Here is a 19,425-nt window from a genome sequence, read left to right on the forward strand (position 1 = left end):
TTGCCAGCAAGACCTGATCTGCCACTTATCCCATTTAACTTGAGATATCCACAGTGTATAATAGCTGCAGTCATCAAGGTCTGCCTAAACAGTCCCTTAGAGCATAATTCATCTAACACATTTTAGATGCATGCTTCCTTCAGTACTAGCTACAAAATTGGAGAATGTCAATGTCATCTTGAGTCAGAGGAGCTGTAAGTCAGATAATGTGTTTATTTTATAATGACATTTATTTATAGAAAGGCTGGGGTTTGGTACAGATGATCATGTCTCACAGAAATCCCATCTGATGAATACAGAACAAGCAGTGCTAGGAACTGAAAGGTTCTGGTGAGCAGGATAGTGCCTATCACACAGCTTCCATAATGGGCAACAGACTGCATTGACATGGTATGAGCCCTTCACTCTAACACTGACGGAGAGAGAATGACTTCTGAATCAAGAGTTCAACCCAAAATCAGGGATTACATAAAAAGGATGCTAATCCTCTGAAGAAGAGAATGAAGGTATTGATGAGACAGCAAAAAGTGTAATCTCCCTCTTCTCTGAAATCAACAGCTTATTTCAGAAGCAGCCACAAGTACACACAGGCAAGGAAAGCCAGGGAAAGCACAGTCAAGAGGACTCTTCACAGAGAACAGTTCATTGCTGAGCCAACAGAAATGTAACACTGCCTGGAGTAAATGGACAGGTGCTAATATTCTTTGAGTTCTGCTCAAAGGTCTTGACAGGAGAACAGGCAGGTGAGCCACACTAAAGTTCCAAATCTGAATGCAGGAACTATGGAGGCCAGAGCGTGGTCTGAAGTCCTGACTGGAAGGGCCCCAAGCCCATCAGGTTTGATGACAGAGATGTCAGAGTTTGACTGAAGGAAGAGGCGGCAAAAGGCAAAGAAGGACGGTGAAGCCAGTGTACAGCTGCTGGGGAATAGAGAACTTAATGGGGAGATAATACTAGCATATTTCAAGCAATTTAAACTCTTCTCAGTTCCTTGAGAAGCCTCTTAAAAATATCTCCTTTGGGTCCTGGAAAGGCTGCTGTATAAGCAACACAGGCTGTAAGCATGTCAAGAGAAGAAAGATGGAGGAGGAGGAAAAACACAGAAAAATTATGGCTTGAATCAAAGAACAATCAAAAAAGCTGAGAGTTGTTTGTGGAAACATTGAAAATGGATATCTATGAGTCAAGCACTATTTTAAGACACAGATGTTAATATCTGCAATCTCTCTTTGTAGACGCAAGTGGTCAAAGCCACAAGCCTGTAGTCTTCTGCATGAGAACAGGCCTCTCCATATGTAGATTTTATCAACAGCAGGCAAGTGGGAAGGAAACCAAAGCTGAAATATATAAAATTAAGGACTTCTTAGGCTCTTTTTAGGATGTAGTGCATAAATATGAATCTCCAGTTTCTGCTGTCATTGTTAAGCACAATGCCCAGCAAGTAGCACATCATGCAGTATCAAATTTGTGGAGCAGGTGAGCTCTGTGGCACATCATCTCATTCTGGTACTAAACACAGTTCAGTTAGCAGCAGCTTTGCCGCAGTGCCATGGGGCTTAGTCTTCTCACTGCACTGGATTTCCTTCCTGCTGGGCACAAAAATATGTAGTTTAAACCTACTGACATTTTGTTCCCTCTGTACTGAGGTCTCATTTTCTCGAAGGATAAATTTGCATTTATGAATGCCATATGCCAGTGGATGGCCTGCTCTTGGGATGCCAACTAATTGCTCAAAAACTGGAGGAGGTATCTGCACACTACCCCAGAGTACTTCTGACACTACAGCACAGACATACACACACAGACAGGCCAAGCATATCCACACAGCACTGCTCAGCTTACAGGTTAGTTGTTCAGATGGTGCTCTCAGTCATATGGTTGACTTGTATTAACCTCTGCAGCAAAATCTGAGTAAAAAATCTGTGACTTTTCACTTCAGCCGTGCCTTCCAGCCATTTCATGCTACTTCTTTCCTTATGCCAATATTACTGTTTTAAAGGTTGTACAATAAACAGAATTGCCAAAAGAAATCATTTGGAAGAAAAAAACAAATCTAGATCATTTGGTGATATCACTTTAATATGTCCCACAGGTACCTTCATGGAAAGATGCGAGAGGTAGTCATGGAAAAACAGTATTGGAAACATGGCTGGGCTTGGTGATATGAGTGGGAGAAGGGAGAGAAGGCAGTGCCCATGCCCTGGGCAACTATTCCCTCAGTACAGAGAACTCTACGGTACATTAGCTTATTCTTGCTAATTAACATACCAGAGAAAATCAAGAGCCCAGTTCTGAGAAAGAGCAGAAATCAGGGCATCCTAAAAGCACTGATAGCTAGAATCTCTCAACCTGTCCAATACACAGCATAGAGGGTTTCCATGAGAATTTCAAGTGCCAGTACATAGATCCTTTTGATAATTATATTCTATGGGGCCAGTAAAAACAGGAAAGTATTTCAGTACCTGTAGCAAATTATGGCGCGATTTTCAAATAAAACACATTCCGAGTGCTTGAGGTCTATTTTGGCAGCTCTTAGATCTTTATCTTATTGAAAACTGCTGTTTGCTACAGTATATATAAAAATCGGATATTTCTATACTGGCAGCATTTCAATATATAAAAGCACCACAGAACATGGAATCACAACTCTGTAACCAATTAAATTTCATAGGAAATGCTAACACATTTCTTAAGTAGAAATTAGTGTGGTAGCAAGTGCATGTCACCTACCTAGAATGAACTAATCAGCTCCATTTGTGGCTGCCATTTGTCCTCATACATTGTTAACAGCCTTCTTCAAACTAACACTTGATAAAAATATAAAAATTCTAATGCAGTCCATTGTACTGTACACTTAACACTCAAATAAATAAAACATGTCCCTAAGAATAATAATCTTCTTCGACTACAGGCAGAGCAGTTCCAAAATACTTCTGGAGTTTATTTTAACTTAAACTTTCTTACAATGTTTTAAAAATAATTTACTTGTGCAAATGAATAAAGACAACATTTCTATATGAAATTGTCTTAAAGAAGCCAGCAATTTGATTTCTTTTCATTAGTGTTGCACTGAGCACGCCTAACCAAATGTCCATTCAAAGACAAGCAAACAAACATCAATTAAATCAGTGGACCTCCTTCACTTACTATCTTTGCTTATTTAAACAAACCAAGGGTCATGGAATGTAACTTGATGTTTTGTTGAAGGGCTACAAATACAGAATGAAAAAGGCAAATTAATCTTTTAAAGAGAGGGCATGTCTGAAATAAAACAGTGGTTTAGGAAACTATTTACTGAGATCAAGCTTGACGAATAGTGCTAAAAATTCTACTTAAGTTTGAAAACTCAAACCTTCCTTCGTTAAAGCAATATGCATCTTTGAGAGCTTATACTAATGGGTATTGTAGCTTTACAGAGTGCTGTTTATGAATATAATACATACATAGTGCTGGGTTTAACATTTTATTTGAATGACGTTTAATGTTATGCAAAATAAATTGTTATGTTACATCCACTGTGACATCAACTAAAATGTGAACTAGTTTGCATAGGTTAGTACTTTGGGCAGCATGATGTTGCTCTAGTCCACCAAAGCTTAAATATTCACAGTGTAGAGGAAGAAACAGGAATTAAAGCATTTCTACTAAAATATATTTTAATAGCTGGTGTTAACTTTCTGCATAACAAAAGCCAAATTAAGATGATACATCATATGATCCAAGAGTAAGTTTATCTGTCCTTTGAAAAACAATTGTCACCTTCATAACTGTATACCCCCAAATACAGTACAGTTTTGCAAAATAACTAAAACTTTACACACTTTAAAGCAAACATAAGCCAAACTGCACAGCGGTTCATTTTTGCTTTTTATATCACACTGCAAAAACCAACAGCTGAGAGATTTTCCACATCATGCTAATCAATGTCAATACAGTCATTGCTGTCTTCCAATGGTCTAGCAATTTCTAATAGTAATATTACATACACAATTGAAATGCTACAGTATAGCTTATTTTCCCCCCTAAAATAATAATAATTAAACAAATGTCAACAACAACTGGATTACAACTTAAGTACAATATGCAAATTCTATTTATCAGACACAAGAAGCATATGAAATTCCTTTGAATATATTGTTGTAGTGCAGGCAGTTTAGGAAATAGAGCTTTCAGGTTTTCTTTCCAAAGGATAGATGGGGTTCCTATGGCATAAAGCTGGAGAAAATCACTAAAGCATTGCAAAATGGTTTAATCTTCTACAGCTCACTAGTACTTTGCATTTGCCAGCACATCAGTTTGGAGGACTTCTATCAACAGCATCTTCTGTCTGTTTCAGTATATTGTTTAAACGTTTACTAACTAAAGCATATTCTCTATTTTAAATGGAGTATTAATCAACTTAATAAAAATCTATGATTTTATACCCTGTACCACCTTCTGCCAAAGACCTGTGTATTTGTTATTTCTTTTCCATTGTACAAGATGACATGCAGTCACTGTACAATAAAAACTAGAATTATTACCTCTCCCAAGTATTGGAGACCTTCCATATCCCCAAGAAACACTCGGCAGGGACACTTTTGTCAAAAACATAATCCATGGGAGGTGATTCCCTGTCAAATCCCAATCTGCTGAAGTAGTTTATTGTATGTCAAATGTAATCAAGAAAACCCTGTTTCATCAAGACTAAATGCTAATAGTTCCATAATGAAAAATTACAACTGCAGTATCTGTATGTAACTTTGTTTAGAAAATGAAGATTAGCCAGGCAAGAAAGAGTAATGAAAAGCAAGGCACCCATTTGTTCTTGCATGTATGCATGAATATGCTCTATATTCTACATTTATACTCATGTTAGCAAGAATTACAGCATTCTTTGCAGAATTCTTTATTTCTAAAATGGGAACACGTGGACTTCCAACCTGAACTTTGGAACAGCTTGGGAAATTCAAGTCCTTAAAAGCCCTTTCCTTTCCCCAGAAAAATGTTGACTACAGGAAGAAAGAATAGGGAGGGGAACATGCTGTGCTAAAAATGAATATAAACTTTAAAGGTGACAAGACAGCATGTAACATCTTTTCACCCCTATATCACACTGCATGTAACAGTCTCCAACATATGCTTTGAAAAACGTGTGCTGGCACAATTTAGGTTATGACTTACTCTCCCTAGCTTACAAACTTTAGATCTTATAAAAAAAAAAAAAATTATAATTGCTTTCTGGTAATTTTGGGCCTTTGATTGCATTACTTAGAACAAAACTGCAAAATTACAGTAAAGTTTGTTTTATATCAAAAGCAGGAACCATTCCATATAAACATGAATTCCTAAGCATATATGACAAAAAAGTTGACTACAAGAATAAGTAACTTAAACCAGATCTTAATAATTCTGCTGACATACCATTCTCAAGAGAAATGCAATTCACATACTGTTTGTTTTCTTGACCTTTTATTTTTTGCAAATTGATTTAGCTGCTCTGCCAGGCTAATGAATATTCAAAATTCATAAAGGAAATTTTATTTCTATTGTTCAGCATAACGTAGTTCTCTAATGTCACCAAATGCTCATTTTCTGATTTACTTCTCTACATAAATTGTTTAACACTGTAACCTGTCTCCTCATTTAGGAAGAATGATTGTGTATTTATAGGTGGAGACTCTGTTTTATAAGTCACTAAAAATTGCCACTTGATGCCATATAGATATTGTCTATATTTCTTTTTTATTCATATTTGGTTAACAAACTGACACTTTGTTTTTATTGTTGTCAGCATTACACAGCTAATAGAGAAGCACAGCAGCAAGTGACAGCCAATTGTGCCTCAGGCATCATCTGAAAAATTTGCCAGCCAGCAGAAGATGGAATTCCTCTACATGCTCTTGATGGCCAGTGATGAAAACCAACACAGAAGCAAACTGCCTGTTTCAGAGCTTCTAGCTCAGCACACCACATCAGCCTTTAAAAAATCCATTTGCCTTGCTGATTTTATGTGGATGTCACCAGTAATGCACAAGGGTCTGCTGCAATAGCAGCTCCTTAGGCAAAACTTGCAAGAATTTTAAATCACAGCAGTCAGCTATACAAATTATATATTTACAGTCATGGAACTCTGCTTTCAAAACACATTTTTTGAAGTTAGATACTCCTAGGAAGCTTTAGCCTTGGAATTAGGCTGCTGACAAGAAAGCACAGGTAATTCCACAGTCACAGACATTTTTAATTTTTTTCTTTCTTAATGCGGTCATTCCATTCTGCTTGGCAGCTGGAATCATCCCTGTGTTAGCAAGACCTAAAATAAAATTGCATAAGCTTTACAATTCTTAACTGTATGCAAAAATAGAACTTGCAGGTATTTGCATTGACAGCTTTCAGTTGACATAACAAATCCATACTGCTTTCCTTCTTTAGTTTTTAAATAGCTAATGCAGGATTGCCTAATATATGAGATAAGAAATTCAAAATTGTGTAAAAGCTCTATATTTAATTCTACTTTAGAAATTTTAGAAATGAAAGAAAGCCAGTGCACACTCAGTATTCTGAGGGCTACATCAAAGTTAATTTCCTTAGCACATGGCTGAACTTCACAAATTATTTTATCTGATAAACATTTTCTTCCTTACACATCTCTGCATCCCCATGAGTAAGTTCTCAGATGAATCTTTAACTCTTTTGTCCTTCCTCCCAGAATTTCTCCCTGGGAGGGAATGCAGCACCCAGTCAAAGCAAAAACAAGTTCCCTGTAACCCAAACCTGCTGAGATCTTAGAGATCCACTGTATCACCAGCTGTTTGATCCTCTCTCCAGCCTCACAGACTGACCTGGATCTCTCAGTTCTGACCAGAAGTTAACAGACACCAAATAGCACACGTGAAGGTCTGTCAGCAGAATATTTTTACTGTTTTCTACAGATGGCTAAACTGAAATAATGGCATGGAGTATGTTGGATTTTGCTTAGTTAGCTTTCCATTCAGTTATGAGAAAGATTAGGTCACTAAAAGAAAACATAATACTTCTCCACCATTAATCATTTGGCAAGCGTACAACCCACTGTTGGATCACCAAGAATTTGGGAGTAAACTGAAGCAGTAGGCCACTGATCTGAAATGCACTACAAGAACCAGAGCTCTCCTCCACTGCTCAGTGGAGGCACAAGTGTTTCTGCAGCAGGGGGAGGGACATCAGCTCATCAGCAAAGCAGCCATTAAGCGAGTTACCTGTGGTAAGAACGGGGTGTGACTGCGGGCTCCGTGTGACTGCACAGCACCGGGGCCGCACGGGGGTGTTTATTTACAGCAGTCCAGGTGAAGGTAGAGGAACTAACAGGAAGTATTGGTTGTACGTTGCCCTAATGAAAGTTTCTATTTAAATGCTAAGTATTACAGAAGGAAACAGAAGAGTTGACAGGTTTTATATTTTAAATAGTCTTTGCAAGGAATCTTCTATGGAAAAGATACTGAGAAACCATGAATCCAAACCTGGATCTAATTGATGGATTGGGATGGAAGCAAAGCTAACAGATCACATGGAAATAAATAAAAATGGGTGATCCAAGAATAAATGTGGATATTCAAAAGTCAGGAAATTTTTGCTGTCAAAATAAACATAATTACTGTAAGGCTGCTGGGCATTAGGGGGTTTCATTGGGATTTTTTACTGGCATATTACTTGTCTTTATTTCAAATGACTGGATTATCTACTCAACATTTTAATTTTTATTAGGAAGCTAACTGCTTAAACATTAAACATGTCCCTAATAATTTGAAGATGTGTTCAAACTCAGTGTGTTAACCTCCTGTGACTTCAGAGTGCCATAAGAAGTGAATCAATTTTATGGTTATAACGTCTTTGAAGTGTAAGGAAAAGGTATTACCCCTACAGTTAATTGACCAAAGTCTTTATAGGATTGGCAGCACCAGGCTTCCATATACGTTTTTCATTTTGAGAGAGCACTATTATAAGCAATGGTGTTTTCAAAGCTCTGAGCTTCTTGTGGATTTTTTTTTCTTTAAAGGACTCTAAAATGGATTCTGAGTGAGAATGCAAACTGTTGTAGCAGTGATAAAGTAATGATCATGAACTCTTAAAAGATTCTTCTGATTTTTCTAAAAGGTTAGATTTTAATTAAATCATAATAAAGCTCAAAGGACTAGAAACAAAAATTAGTTAACAAACTCAATATAATTTGCTGGAAGCATTCCTGTTTTCCCAGTTCTCTGAACAGTACCATACATCCAGCCATCATCAATTGGTTGCACATTGATGATATAATCACCATCCCTGAAGGAAACTTCATCTTCATCTTGAGCACTGTAGTCATACATAGCTCTGTAGGTTCTCTGTTGAAGGAAAGAAAACAAGGCTGTAAAGTCTCAAGTCTTAACAGAGATAGATTCTTTCTCTTTGCACAAAGAAGAAAAGAGAAGAAAAAAAGAATAGAGGGAGCAAAGCAGAGAGAGAAATCACAAGTTACTTGTTGAAAAGGAGCAGTATCCCCTCTACACCCTGTCAAATATACAGTAAATACAGGCCTGCGTTCTGAGTAGCAACATTATTTTGTTAACTCACACTGTCTTACGGCTTCAAACAAACAGATTTCAAGCCATTCACTGCATATTGAAATATTCTAACTGTTGTTCATTAATTCACTAGTAACAGTTCATTACATCCAGCCATAGCTAGATGTGCTTCTGCTCCCTATTTGCATGATTCACAAATAGCTTCTTCCGTGTCTTCACTACAAAAAGAAACAGTCTTCATCCAGGCCATTAACTTTTCCATCTCACTGAATGTCCTTCATTTCATTAGGATTTTACCCCAAATTAAGAATTATGAATGTAATACTATCTAAAGGAAAAACAAGATTTCAAAAATTTTATAAAAATAATTTTTATGAATACTTATATTTTCATATTAAGATAAAATGTTGTTTAGCACATAAAGTCTCATCATTAGCTAAGCCAAATTTCTCTACAACCCTGCCTACTATAAGACAAGATTTCAACTTTTTTCTCTTTACTTTTCTAAATAGAGTATTTATTTTCACTCATAACCAATAAAATACCATCATTTACTGTAATTCAAAGTGGATTTTCAAACTCAGGAAGAATCTTAACAGCCAGATAAAGGTAGCTCATTTTAAAATTCTCAAGAGTACTTTTTTTTTTCTTACCCTAGCTCTTGACAGAAGTCAAAAGCAGTTCAAGCATCACTGATAATATCCAATTTCCCTTCCAGTAATTTTTGCTACGTTACCATATGTAGCTGAACTTTTCTGGTCCAATGATTTAAAGAGGAAAAAAGGTAAAAACAGTCAATGAGTTCATGCTTAGTACTATTGTCTGAACCTTTTAATAGACAGCAAACTTCTCAGCTCAAGAAAACAGCTCTGGATTAATTTTAGTTCGTATCACATATGTATATAGGGGTTTGAGTGTTTTTAATGAAACTCTTTTTTAAAAAGGTGGAGATTGCTCCACATGGAGTGAGCAGGCCATTTGTCACATGTTGGAAATGTGGAATTATTTAATCCAAACAATATAGGGCAACTCATCATTACTGTTCCCATGCTAGAAATCTACTTTTAGTCTTGGCTCTACCTTTATCATTGGTAGTGCAAATTAAACAGGACAGAGAAATCAGCTCCTGTTTAAATACTGGAGACCATTGGAGACCACCTTTCCTGACAAGTCTATTCTGAACTGCATTTGAGTCTTGTGCTGTATTATTGTTCTCTGCTGTGCCTTGTAGTTCTGCTGACCTACAGGCTGTGACCAAGAGCAGTTTTCAACCAGAGGTATGTGCTTTCTTAGTGGTTCCTTAATGTCTTCCAAGTGTGCATGGATGTCAATGAAAAAAAGGATCCGTTTTTATGCACTACATGAAAGTAAATAATTGCTTGGGTTCTATCATCATAAAGAAATTCCTTAAACATTCATAAAGTAGACAACTAGCAGTCAAAAGGCTCTCTGCCTTTCAGAATCTTATTTTTTCCAACAATTTCAACAGATCTCTCTGCTGAGCCTTGAAAGTAACTCCAAAAAAGAGGTGAAAAATATGCTATTACAACAAACTCAGCGGCAGTTATCCCTTGAAACAATTTATTTCAAAAGAGGGTCCATTTAAGAAAAATAGTATCAAGTCTGTATCTGGTATAAGGCAGTAAATGGATTTTGCCCAGAGCCATGATTATAGGTCTCCCTTAAATAGGAAAAGACTGGTGAAGAGATTAAATGTTTTATTAAACTAACATAAAATTGGAAAAATAGAGAGGTTTTGCTCACTCAGAAGGATGCTCACTCTTCCTTAGAGCACCATGGCAAAGGACATACCACTGCTGTCTCCTTAAAGGCAGCTTGACTACATCACCGTGGTGCACAGTTGTGAAGACAAGCCCGCAATTTCAAACTTCAAAAGAATTTATTAGGGCCCTAAATGCTGCTGAGAAACTTAAATTTATGGCCTTAACACCTAATTAGGTGCTAAATGGCTGTCAGGAGAAATCTCCGTAATAATCCTGTTAGCATTTAATGCCTAATTATCACTGCAGTGTGTAGTCTGGGCTATATAATCAAGAATTACAATGCCTAAAGGACTCAAAGCAGGGATTTTTAAAATGCATTTCAGTGAATTATTCCTCTGTCAATAGTGAGTTTAGCAGGTACTAAGTTACAAGAGGGTGTAAGAAAAGTTTGGAGTTTTGTAGAAGAGTCAAAACTCACTTAATCTCCCACCTCCTCAAAGGTCTGTCTCATAGCTACTGCTTAGACAGAACAGTCAGTCTTGTCCGTATGAAGAACTGAAGTCCAGCCATTATATTCTCAGCTCCCCAGCCAGATCTGGGCTGACAGGTGTGTATTTCCACTTCAGCCACCAATTCATACCTGTTCTATGGATGGCTCCTCGAAAGGAGCAGTAACTGTTGCAGCATCCTTCACGTGCAGCAGCTATCAAGGAAAGCCAACTTGCAGCACAGCTCCTGTTTTCCTGCCACTCGTGGATATCTAACAGTGTGTGAACACCCCATTATTTTCCAAAGAGGAAAATGGCCTTCAGGGCTTTCTGGTATAAAACACTTTGTACTCTGAGCAACAATTTAATTCACCCCATTATACAGAACTGCTCACAGAAGGTGAGGAAAAGTTAAGAATCAGAAAATAATGCAATCTATCTGGAAAAAAAAAAAATCTACCCAAAGATTGTGCTAGGATCATGCCTGATACAAAACACAGCTCAAAATTAAATAAACCAGAGTTTGAAAATTTAGAAAATAGAAAATTTCTGTTTCTCAATATAGGAGATTGATGAACATAATCATAAAATGAACTTATGCCTTTTGGGGATAGATTTGATAACAATACAACAACTCAGTTAAAAGGAGTAAATTTACTACAGCAGCTAACTCTGCAATCATCTCCACCCTGATATACCCCATGGGATCTTAATCACTTTTGCCCTAGAGATGTCCTGGTGAAACTCAGGCACTGATGAATTACTTTATCACCTTCATTGCTTTTAGTTAAGCCTCAAAAAGTGCTCATGCTTTGAGGTCACTATTCTAGGATTTCTTTCTTCCAGTCTCGTCCCTTGGAACTTTCTTCTCATCTTTCCTCCCTTTGTTATTAGCCAGACAACGCTGCATCTCTGGCAGTACTGCTCCAAGCCCAGAACTGAAAAGGCAGCTGAAAGCAATGAACCTGAACATTGTGTAAGTTTGTCAGATTTCCTACAGCATGTCCACACCACATTTTAAAAGCACTCCAAGACTGTCATCAACCTTCAGTCTGTGCAAACTGCGACATTTAAACACATCCCCAGCCACGGGTTTCCCCCAAGCACACTCTGAGACTGCTCTGTATTGTCCCAATAGCTGAGTGTAGTATGTCCAGGGCACCTGGCTAAGCTGCACAGGCTAATGAAAATACTCTGGTGTTAAGATGGGAAGACAAGGGAGCCTGGCAGGTTTCTAACTGCATCTGAGATGCCTCTTTTGGAGCAGAAGCATCACTTCGGGGTGGTAAGATCCCATTCTGTCTTCCTCATCAGACTGGCAAGTTAGCAGTCAGCACCAGGCCAGCAGTCCTTGATTTCCTCTCTCTGGAAATGCTTGGGGTTTATTTTCTAAAGAGAAACTCACTCAGTTTTTAACAGCAAAATTGGTTCAGATCATGATGTTTGCTGTTTTCATTTTTTTTGCATGATAAAGCATTATCACTTATAAGGATGTCAAGTGAAAACAGTTTCACAACAGGCATAAGAAATCTGTTGAAATAAGTCAGTCTTTTATTTTTAAAATCCTTTAACATCACTCCCTTCCTTTTTCTATTACCTTCACATTCCCAATTCTGAAGAAGAGGCAAATGGTGATTCTCAAGATGACTGAAATGACACTGTGTCAACAGCCTACCAGGTAAATCACTGGGACACAGAGGTATTAGGAAATAGTCATCTCCTTGCCCACAAAGCTGCAAAGGCTGGTAAGCACATTTTGAGATTTGCAGGCATCTCCATTTTCTGTCTGCTGGATTTGAGGGCTGTTTGCTTTGCTCCCCAATGACTAGAAAATCTGCTGGCAAAGCTGAGGCTTCCAGGCCTCCTACTTTTCAGATTTTGTCTCTTTTGGAAGGCAGCCAGCTCCCAAAGTGCCTTATAATATCCTTGGAAATTAATGGTTGATTCCACTATCAGGTATCTCACAGCTGTCATGCAGGCGTCCAAAGAGTTTCTCAGATTATTGACTCACGCAATGATGCAGGTATCTGGATCCCAGACTTTCCAGCAAGTTAGCCCCCTCAGCCCCAGACAGCTGAGAATCTGGCAAGCCTGAAAGTACTCACACCACACAGAAAGTCATGATCTTTACAATATAAAATGTCATGGAGTTTCAGTCTTACAAAAAAATTCAAGTTTCAGCTAATCTTGAAAACAGGTTTTTTCAGCTCAGCAAGCTCTAAGTTTGCTTCATAATTAAATATTTATTCATCTCTAAAAAAGGTGACAGAGGTAGTAAACATACATCTATTCAAAATAGTTTAAAATTCAAAATTACAATATTTCTAAAGTAAAAGGTGGCTAGATCTGAACTAGGAAATCTCTAGGCAGCGATATGATTTTAAAATTATGATAATGATTAAAACTGAAATTTTTATGTAGGGAGTTAAAAAAGAAGAAGCTCAATTTCTTAAAAATCACAGCTGAATACCATTCAGCTCTCCTTCCATGACCAGTTACTTTTAAAATGAAATAGTCACTCCATCTTTACATTCCCATCTACCACAACTAAGAACCTCATGAGGTGGCCACAGCTTCATGATAAAGCTTCTTCTCAGTTGCCCACCAGTATAACTTAATTTGGATCATACACAAGTCAGTGTATGACTGTTGTGTGGAATTAGAAAGGGAACAGCAATCCAGAGTTTGAGCTAGTTCTATACAAGCAGAATACCTATACAGGTCGGCACAAAGCCTGCTAGCACAAAATCAGCAAGTCAAAAAAATTGAAACTAATTTAAACCAACAGCGTGATCTTAAGAGATTAGTGGTTTTCATCCAATGCTAGGAGCATGAATTCATCACAGATCATAACATCAAAGTTCAGCCTGTGAAACACTGTCCAATCGTCTGTTTGTTTTTAAGTAGGTAAAGGATTCAGTTATTTCTCTGCTCTCTGAATATCATACTTTTTTTTAATATATTCTGTTGTAAAAGTTCTTATCACTGCCCACAGTTGCTTAAAACTTTTTTATACATGAAGACTACCAGTTACATTTATGATAAAAGACAGTCAAATACATCAACTGTAGAATTCTAGGGGTTCAATTCAGTCCTATTTAAGAGATTTCCTAATCGCTGATGATGGTGCTTACCAAACGAAATTCTCCTTTAAATTCAATACTCACCAGACTTGTTGAATGAGGCTGTGAATGCATGGACCTCATGGATGACATACTGGTCTGGTGCATGTATCCATATCCTTGAGTCTGGCTTTGCTGATATGCCCCAGGGAGAACAGGGGCTGCATTAAAGAAATACAGACACATTAATTAATATTTAATAACAGCCCTTATCTAGCATTTTATAGAAACTGTAGACTATTTGCACTCCTAATAACAATTCCTCCTTACAAAAGAGTTCAGAATTATTTCCATAAAGAACATAAGGCATTTTAAAGGTTGATTTACACATAAATGTAGCCAAAGCTATAGCAATATATCCACAAACACTGTCATGGTTAGTTGGAAGGAAAACTTTAATGTACCATTAGAAGGTTAATCATAAAAATGGTTTATGAAAACTTAAGACACCACTAACTCAATTTTGATACTGACATTGATGCCTTTTCCTGGTCTTAAAATCAAGAGTCATACATAGTTAGAAGGGGAAAAGGGATTTGACCTTGGTATTCATTTTAAGGATCCTTAGGTGCACATGTCTGGGTCATATGCATTGAAATGCACCCCACCAAAATGCCCCCCCCCAAAAGATTTGGTATAACATTATAGGTTTTGCTAATTAGCATATCTATCAAAGATTCCCCAATGAGAGGCTCAAGTGAGCCCCCCTCCCCAAGGAACCTTCCCCTGGTTCTATCTTGGTTCACAGAATGTGTTCTGGAGAGGACCTTGGGGTCTGGGGCACACTGATCCCTAACTACGAAGCTTCTAAAATGTTTAGTCTCTTAGCTTGACAAACAAGTCCAAGAATGTAGGCAAAAAGCACTAAGAATACAGAAGTTGTAAAAAGGTATAACAGGGGTATAAAAGAAAAGGCAAAAAATCTTCATGGCATCAACATAGATGAAGGACTAAATATATGTCCCATAAGCTGCCATCTTTAAGGAATGATTGATGAAAAAAAAGTTAATGCAGTTTTGAAATGGTTCACTAGAAATTCACTGTAATTAATCCTTAACTCATTGCAAACTAACTCTTATTTATTGGGCTATGAACAAAGAAGGATTGTGATTCACAGGAAGAGGCAGAAATGTAAAAAAGTAAGCCAACACTCGAGTTTCTTCTGATTCCATCAACATTTTTAGTCAAACACAGAGATCAATGCTTATGTATATATTTCAAAGTCCACCTTTTTCAGTATCTTCCTCTTACCACGCAATTGTTCCATCTGTTTAATACATATTTTATTCACATTTTAACAATTCTATCTAATAATCATTAATATATTAACTTCTATTGTACCAAGAGATGCTGAAAGCATCAATACAACCAACAGGGATCCCTAACTCTATTGCTTACTAGAAAAGCATTCATAAACTTCCCACATCTGCCCAAACGTCTTACTTTGGCAATAGACTGAAACAGAATGTGTTAAAAACACAGTTGGTCAAAAAACTGTGAGAAATAAGCCCAGCCTAAGTGACTACTTTCTTAGCAAGGCCAAAAAGTATTTTAAAATCAAAATTAAAAATACTGTAGTGGTTTTAAAATAAAATATTAAAGTTTAGTCACCACATATTTGTGCATGTTTTACAAGACTCATGCACTCTGAGAATAAAGATTTCTGGTTTGTATGGAGGTTATTAGCCCATCTCCACTGTTATTTCCAGAATTTTAGTAGTTCAATGGGAAATTCATTTAGCTGCACTGAAAAACAAATGCATTTCTGCTGATACTTTTCAAGTGGTCCATTTAGCTGATCGTCTATCTAACTCCTCTGCCAAAAACTGTCTTCTGGTTAAGGGAGATGGAGCTTTCGCAGCACATGATTCAAAAATCTTCAGACATGGCATCATTCAGCAGTCCAACACTTCCTGGGATAGATCTCTTGAGCTTGTTGGGAAGTAAGACCACTTCTGCAGCAGCCATCACACACAGATTCAAAAAGGAGCAAAGCTAGTCTAAGATTTAATGAGGTTCACAATGTGTGGAAGGATCCAGGACTTGTAAAATGAAAAATACATGGGAAAAGCAGGAAACCCCATTAAAAATATATATTTATGATAAGAGTTCATATTTGCATTAGTATTACTCTATAATTCTCTGCTTCTTGAGTTGTCAGGACAAGAAATGCATGTGAAAAAATGGATTACTGAGAAAATTTTTGCTGAACTATTTCAGACAGAAAACTCAACTCAGCAAGTTGTTTTACCAATCTGGCTTCTTCAGCTAACAAAATCATTGATTTCAACAAAGGTTCTTCTTAAAAATTCCATTTAGTTTTAGTTAGCATATTCAAATGCACTAAGTGTGTAATTAAAATTTGGGATGCTACTCTTTGCTCTACTATCCTTGTAAAGATAAGTAGCACTATATGTTTAACTAGGGTTTTTCTGATTTAGAAAATATGCTTCAAACTGTTGTAATGAATAGATTGTTTTGTTAAATGAGGGGAATTAAAGTGATATGCAGTCAGATGCAACACTGGAACGTGATGAATAATGGATGCTTTAGAAGGGCCAAGTTCATTCTAATGACATATAAGTAGAAAGACATTTTAAAGCAGTTCAATCATCAGAGAATTGCAGCTCATTAACATGTTCACAGGATTATCATGCATTAAGTGAATAGTCCTAAGTAGTTCATCAAATAATTTATGTTTCAATGTTGTTACAAGCTTTTCCACATGAGCAGATGTAGCCCTTCATGAAAAAATAGAGAAAAACATAATTTAATCAAAGGTTCTGAGATCAAGCTGGAATTAATACATTTTGCCTAATTCACCACCAGCATGAATGTAGGCCAGTTCATCAAAGCCAACGGAGCCTCATCTCCTCATACCAGCAGCAAATTGCTTCTGTGTGTTGAAAACTAAGCACAGCTTGAATTTTTTAACTTAGCAGGAAGAATATCTTCAGCCAACAGTGGCCACTGATCAGTCGGCACCCAGCCTGCCCTGCAGTAACAAAGGGCTGGTAGCTCTGCCCTGGTCCCTGGCAGGATCAGACACCCTGAGACTCCCTTTCTTCTTCCCAAGAGAAGCAAAGACGCTGGTAGGAACTTTTTACTCTTGATTCCTTCTCCCCAAAAGAGATCTTTCTCATTTCCTATCAATCATCCCTTATCAGCGTAAGGCAGCAAGCCTACTGATGGTCAGCTTCATTGTAACCTCCAATTCAACTGGCTTATTTTGGGGAGGATAACCCACAGCTCCTGCTTCTGTGACAAGTGACAGCAGCAGGTCTGAGATGTGCTTTCCTCTTTAGCAGTCAGTCTCTCACAAGCTGAGAGAATTCTGTCAAACTGTCTCACCAAAGCGGTTTGCTACTTTACCTGCAATGGAAAACATAAAACCACAAAAATAAAGCATTTCTTCCAAAGCATGAGAAACTTTGGGAAGTGATAGAAGCTGTAGTATTAGAAAAATATTTTATACAAACAAAAAGAAGGATTAGCTTCGCTAATTATCTTCTAGTCATTTATTTAGGTATCATATATGTGAGCATATATATCAGCACATACTAGTGTTGATGACACTTGATTGAATAATTCCATGTGGGCTGGAGTTTTTTTCCATTAAAAGAATACTGTAGTATTCTGCAAAAATATTCCAAAACAATCATTATTTTTTAACAATTCTTTACAAAAAATACTGAAGAAACTTTCAGATGGTTGTCTATTTGGAAGACAATTCAGGAATCACATAAATAAGCTGAATAGTGAAAAGACAATATCTGAGCTGTTTCTGGTGACATACAGATAATTCAAGGTGAGATTAAATGATGCAGAGAAAGAGTTTGACTTTTTTTTCGTCATCATCACCTATAGTTAACTGCAATCTTTTGGCTCAGTCTGAAGTATAAAGTTCTATAACATCATTGATTGCAGCAGCAGCAATGGCAATGGTTTTAGCTAACCTAAGGGAACAATAAAATACAGTGGTGGAACATGAAATTCATTTAACTGAAGCCAGATTTATTGGTGATGGAGCTGAGGGCTGACCATTGCTCCCAGAAGTACAGGTGGATTTTTTTTCTTGCATTAAGACTTTACCAGATGCATTCTGTTTTATCAAAACTTACTCTTTTTTTCTTGTCCCACTTACCAAGCAAGCCAGATATTAATTTTAAATTATCTACTTGAAGAAATTTATCATATATCTCTTACTATATCTTTACAGGCTTCCCCAGAGAAAAGAGTAAGAGAAATGAATGAGCATGATATAAGACAGAGAGGAAGCCTCCCAGAAAAAGAAGCAGCTGAAAGAATGATAGCGAGTATCAACTTGCTGCCGCAGACAATGGGGTCTGCAGAGTGTGTACTGATCAGGATATGCTTTGAGAAGAAGTGGGAAAGAAAAAGGTCAAATTGGGGAAACAGGAAAGGAATCATTAAGAGAGAGTTGTGTAACTACGAGCTTAAAAAAGAATGATATGCTAAAAAGAAAAACCAGTTAAAAGTTAGGATCCACATTTTATCATTTATTTAGGAGACACATTTTATCAATACCATACTTAAACTCTCTTTTGTTCTTTTGTACAGCAGAACCTTGACAATCCATAGTAAAGCAATTTATCCTCACTGGTAACTACTGTACTTTTGCCATTTACTGCAACACATGCCAATTACTGAACCACATTTCATTTACTCTCACACACATCATACACTTTTAAGGATTTAATAGGATCCTTCCTATTCTGATAATACCTCAATTCACAGTTTCACTCCTAAGACGACAGAGAACTCACAAAGAATATTGCAACATTCTGTACTCATAACATGAGAGAATACAGAGCAAAAATAAAGATTCAGATTACTACATGCTTAAGTCTAGTGTCTGCAACACATTAGGTAAAAAACTGTAGTCTTTCTGAGCAGCACAAAAGAGCCAGAATACAGCATCATCATACATCTCTGTGTTACTGCCATTACAATGAGCTCACTCTAAACACATCAAGCTGCTTATGGGAATCATGCTGATCCACATATATGGAAGTCCTTCCCCTTTTTTTGCCTTGCTACTGCTGTATTTTCCACAGGTTGCAACATTTGGCACAGGCTTCACAGACTTCCTTTAGAAAGCCTTCCTCATAGTTTTCAGTTCTTTCCTTCTTTTGCCCGTCCCTTAGAAATCCTCAGCTATGTCCCAGGCAACAGAAGACATAGATTGATGCAATCACATGTGGGGACTTGGAGGTCTACAGGATATTTCTGGGGACTCGGGTACACCCCCTGTGCTGTCCATGCGGACAGGTCACTGTGCCTGAACTGCACAAGCCCCCTTGACACTTCCCAGTGCAATACTTGGCTGAGGAAATACAACCTTAGGAAATATGGGAAATAAAACTGTTACTGCTGTGTTAAAGCTGGTGGATAACAACAACTGATACCTTTTAAAGCCTTCTCCAGAAAGTGTTAAAGAGGTTACTTTGATTTCAAACTCTGGCTAGATAATTTATTTTCTTGTTTTCTATCGATTTCCCCAGATGTTGGCTGCTGCACATTGTCATTGAAATATTTAAAGTAATTTTTT

The 19,425-nt window shown here is 37.2% G+C and overlaps 1 protein-coding gene across 14 annotated transcripts in view; it reads right to left on the bottom strand.

The window, feature by feature from the left end:
- Window positions 1–2,916: 2,916 nt before the first annotated feature.
- NEBL (nebulette) overlaps window positions 2,917–19,425 on the bottom strand; it is a 258,274-nt gene continuing 241,765 nt past the window's right edge. For 12 of the 14 annotated variants that reach the window (XM_042042788.1, XM_042042787.1, XM_042042784.1 and 9 more), the window contains 2 exons: window positions 13,899–14,014; window positions 2,917–8,339 (listed from right to left, as the gene is read on the bottom strand). In XM_042042788.1, coding sequence (XP_041898722.1) covers window positions 8,163–8,339; window positions 13,899–14,014 — 293 coding nt within the window. In that variant the 3' untranslated portion in view covers window positions 2,917–8,162. The remainder of the gene's footprint in view (window positions 8,340–13,898; window positions 14,015–19,425) is intronic. The other 2 variants (XM_042042796.1, XM_042042795.1) reach the window with 1 other exon arrangement.

This window comes from Corvus kubaryi, unplaced genomic scaffold (assembly GCF_017639235.1).
Source record: "Corvus kubaryi isolate FWS band 111438036 unplaced genomic scaffold, C.kubaryi_AGA036_p1.0 37398, whole genome shotgun sequence".
Lineage (NCBI taxonomy): Eukaryota > Metazoa > Chordata > Aves > Passeriformes > Corvidae > Corvus > Corvus kubaryi.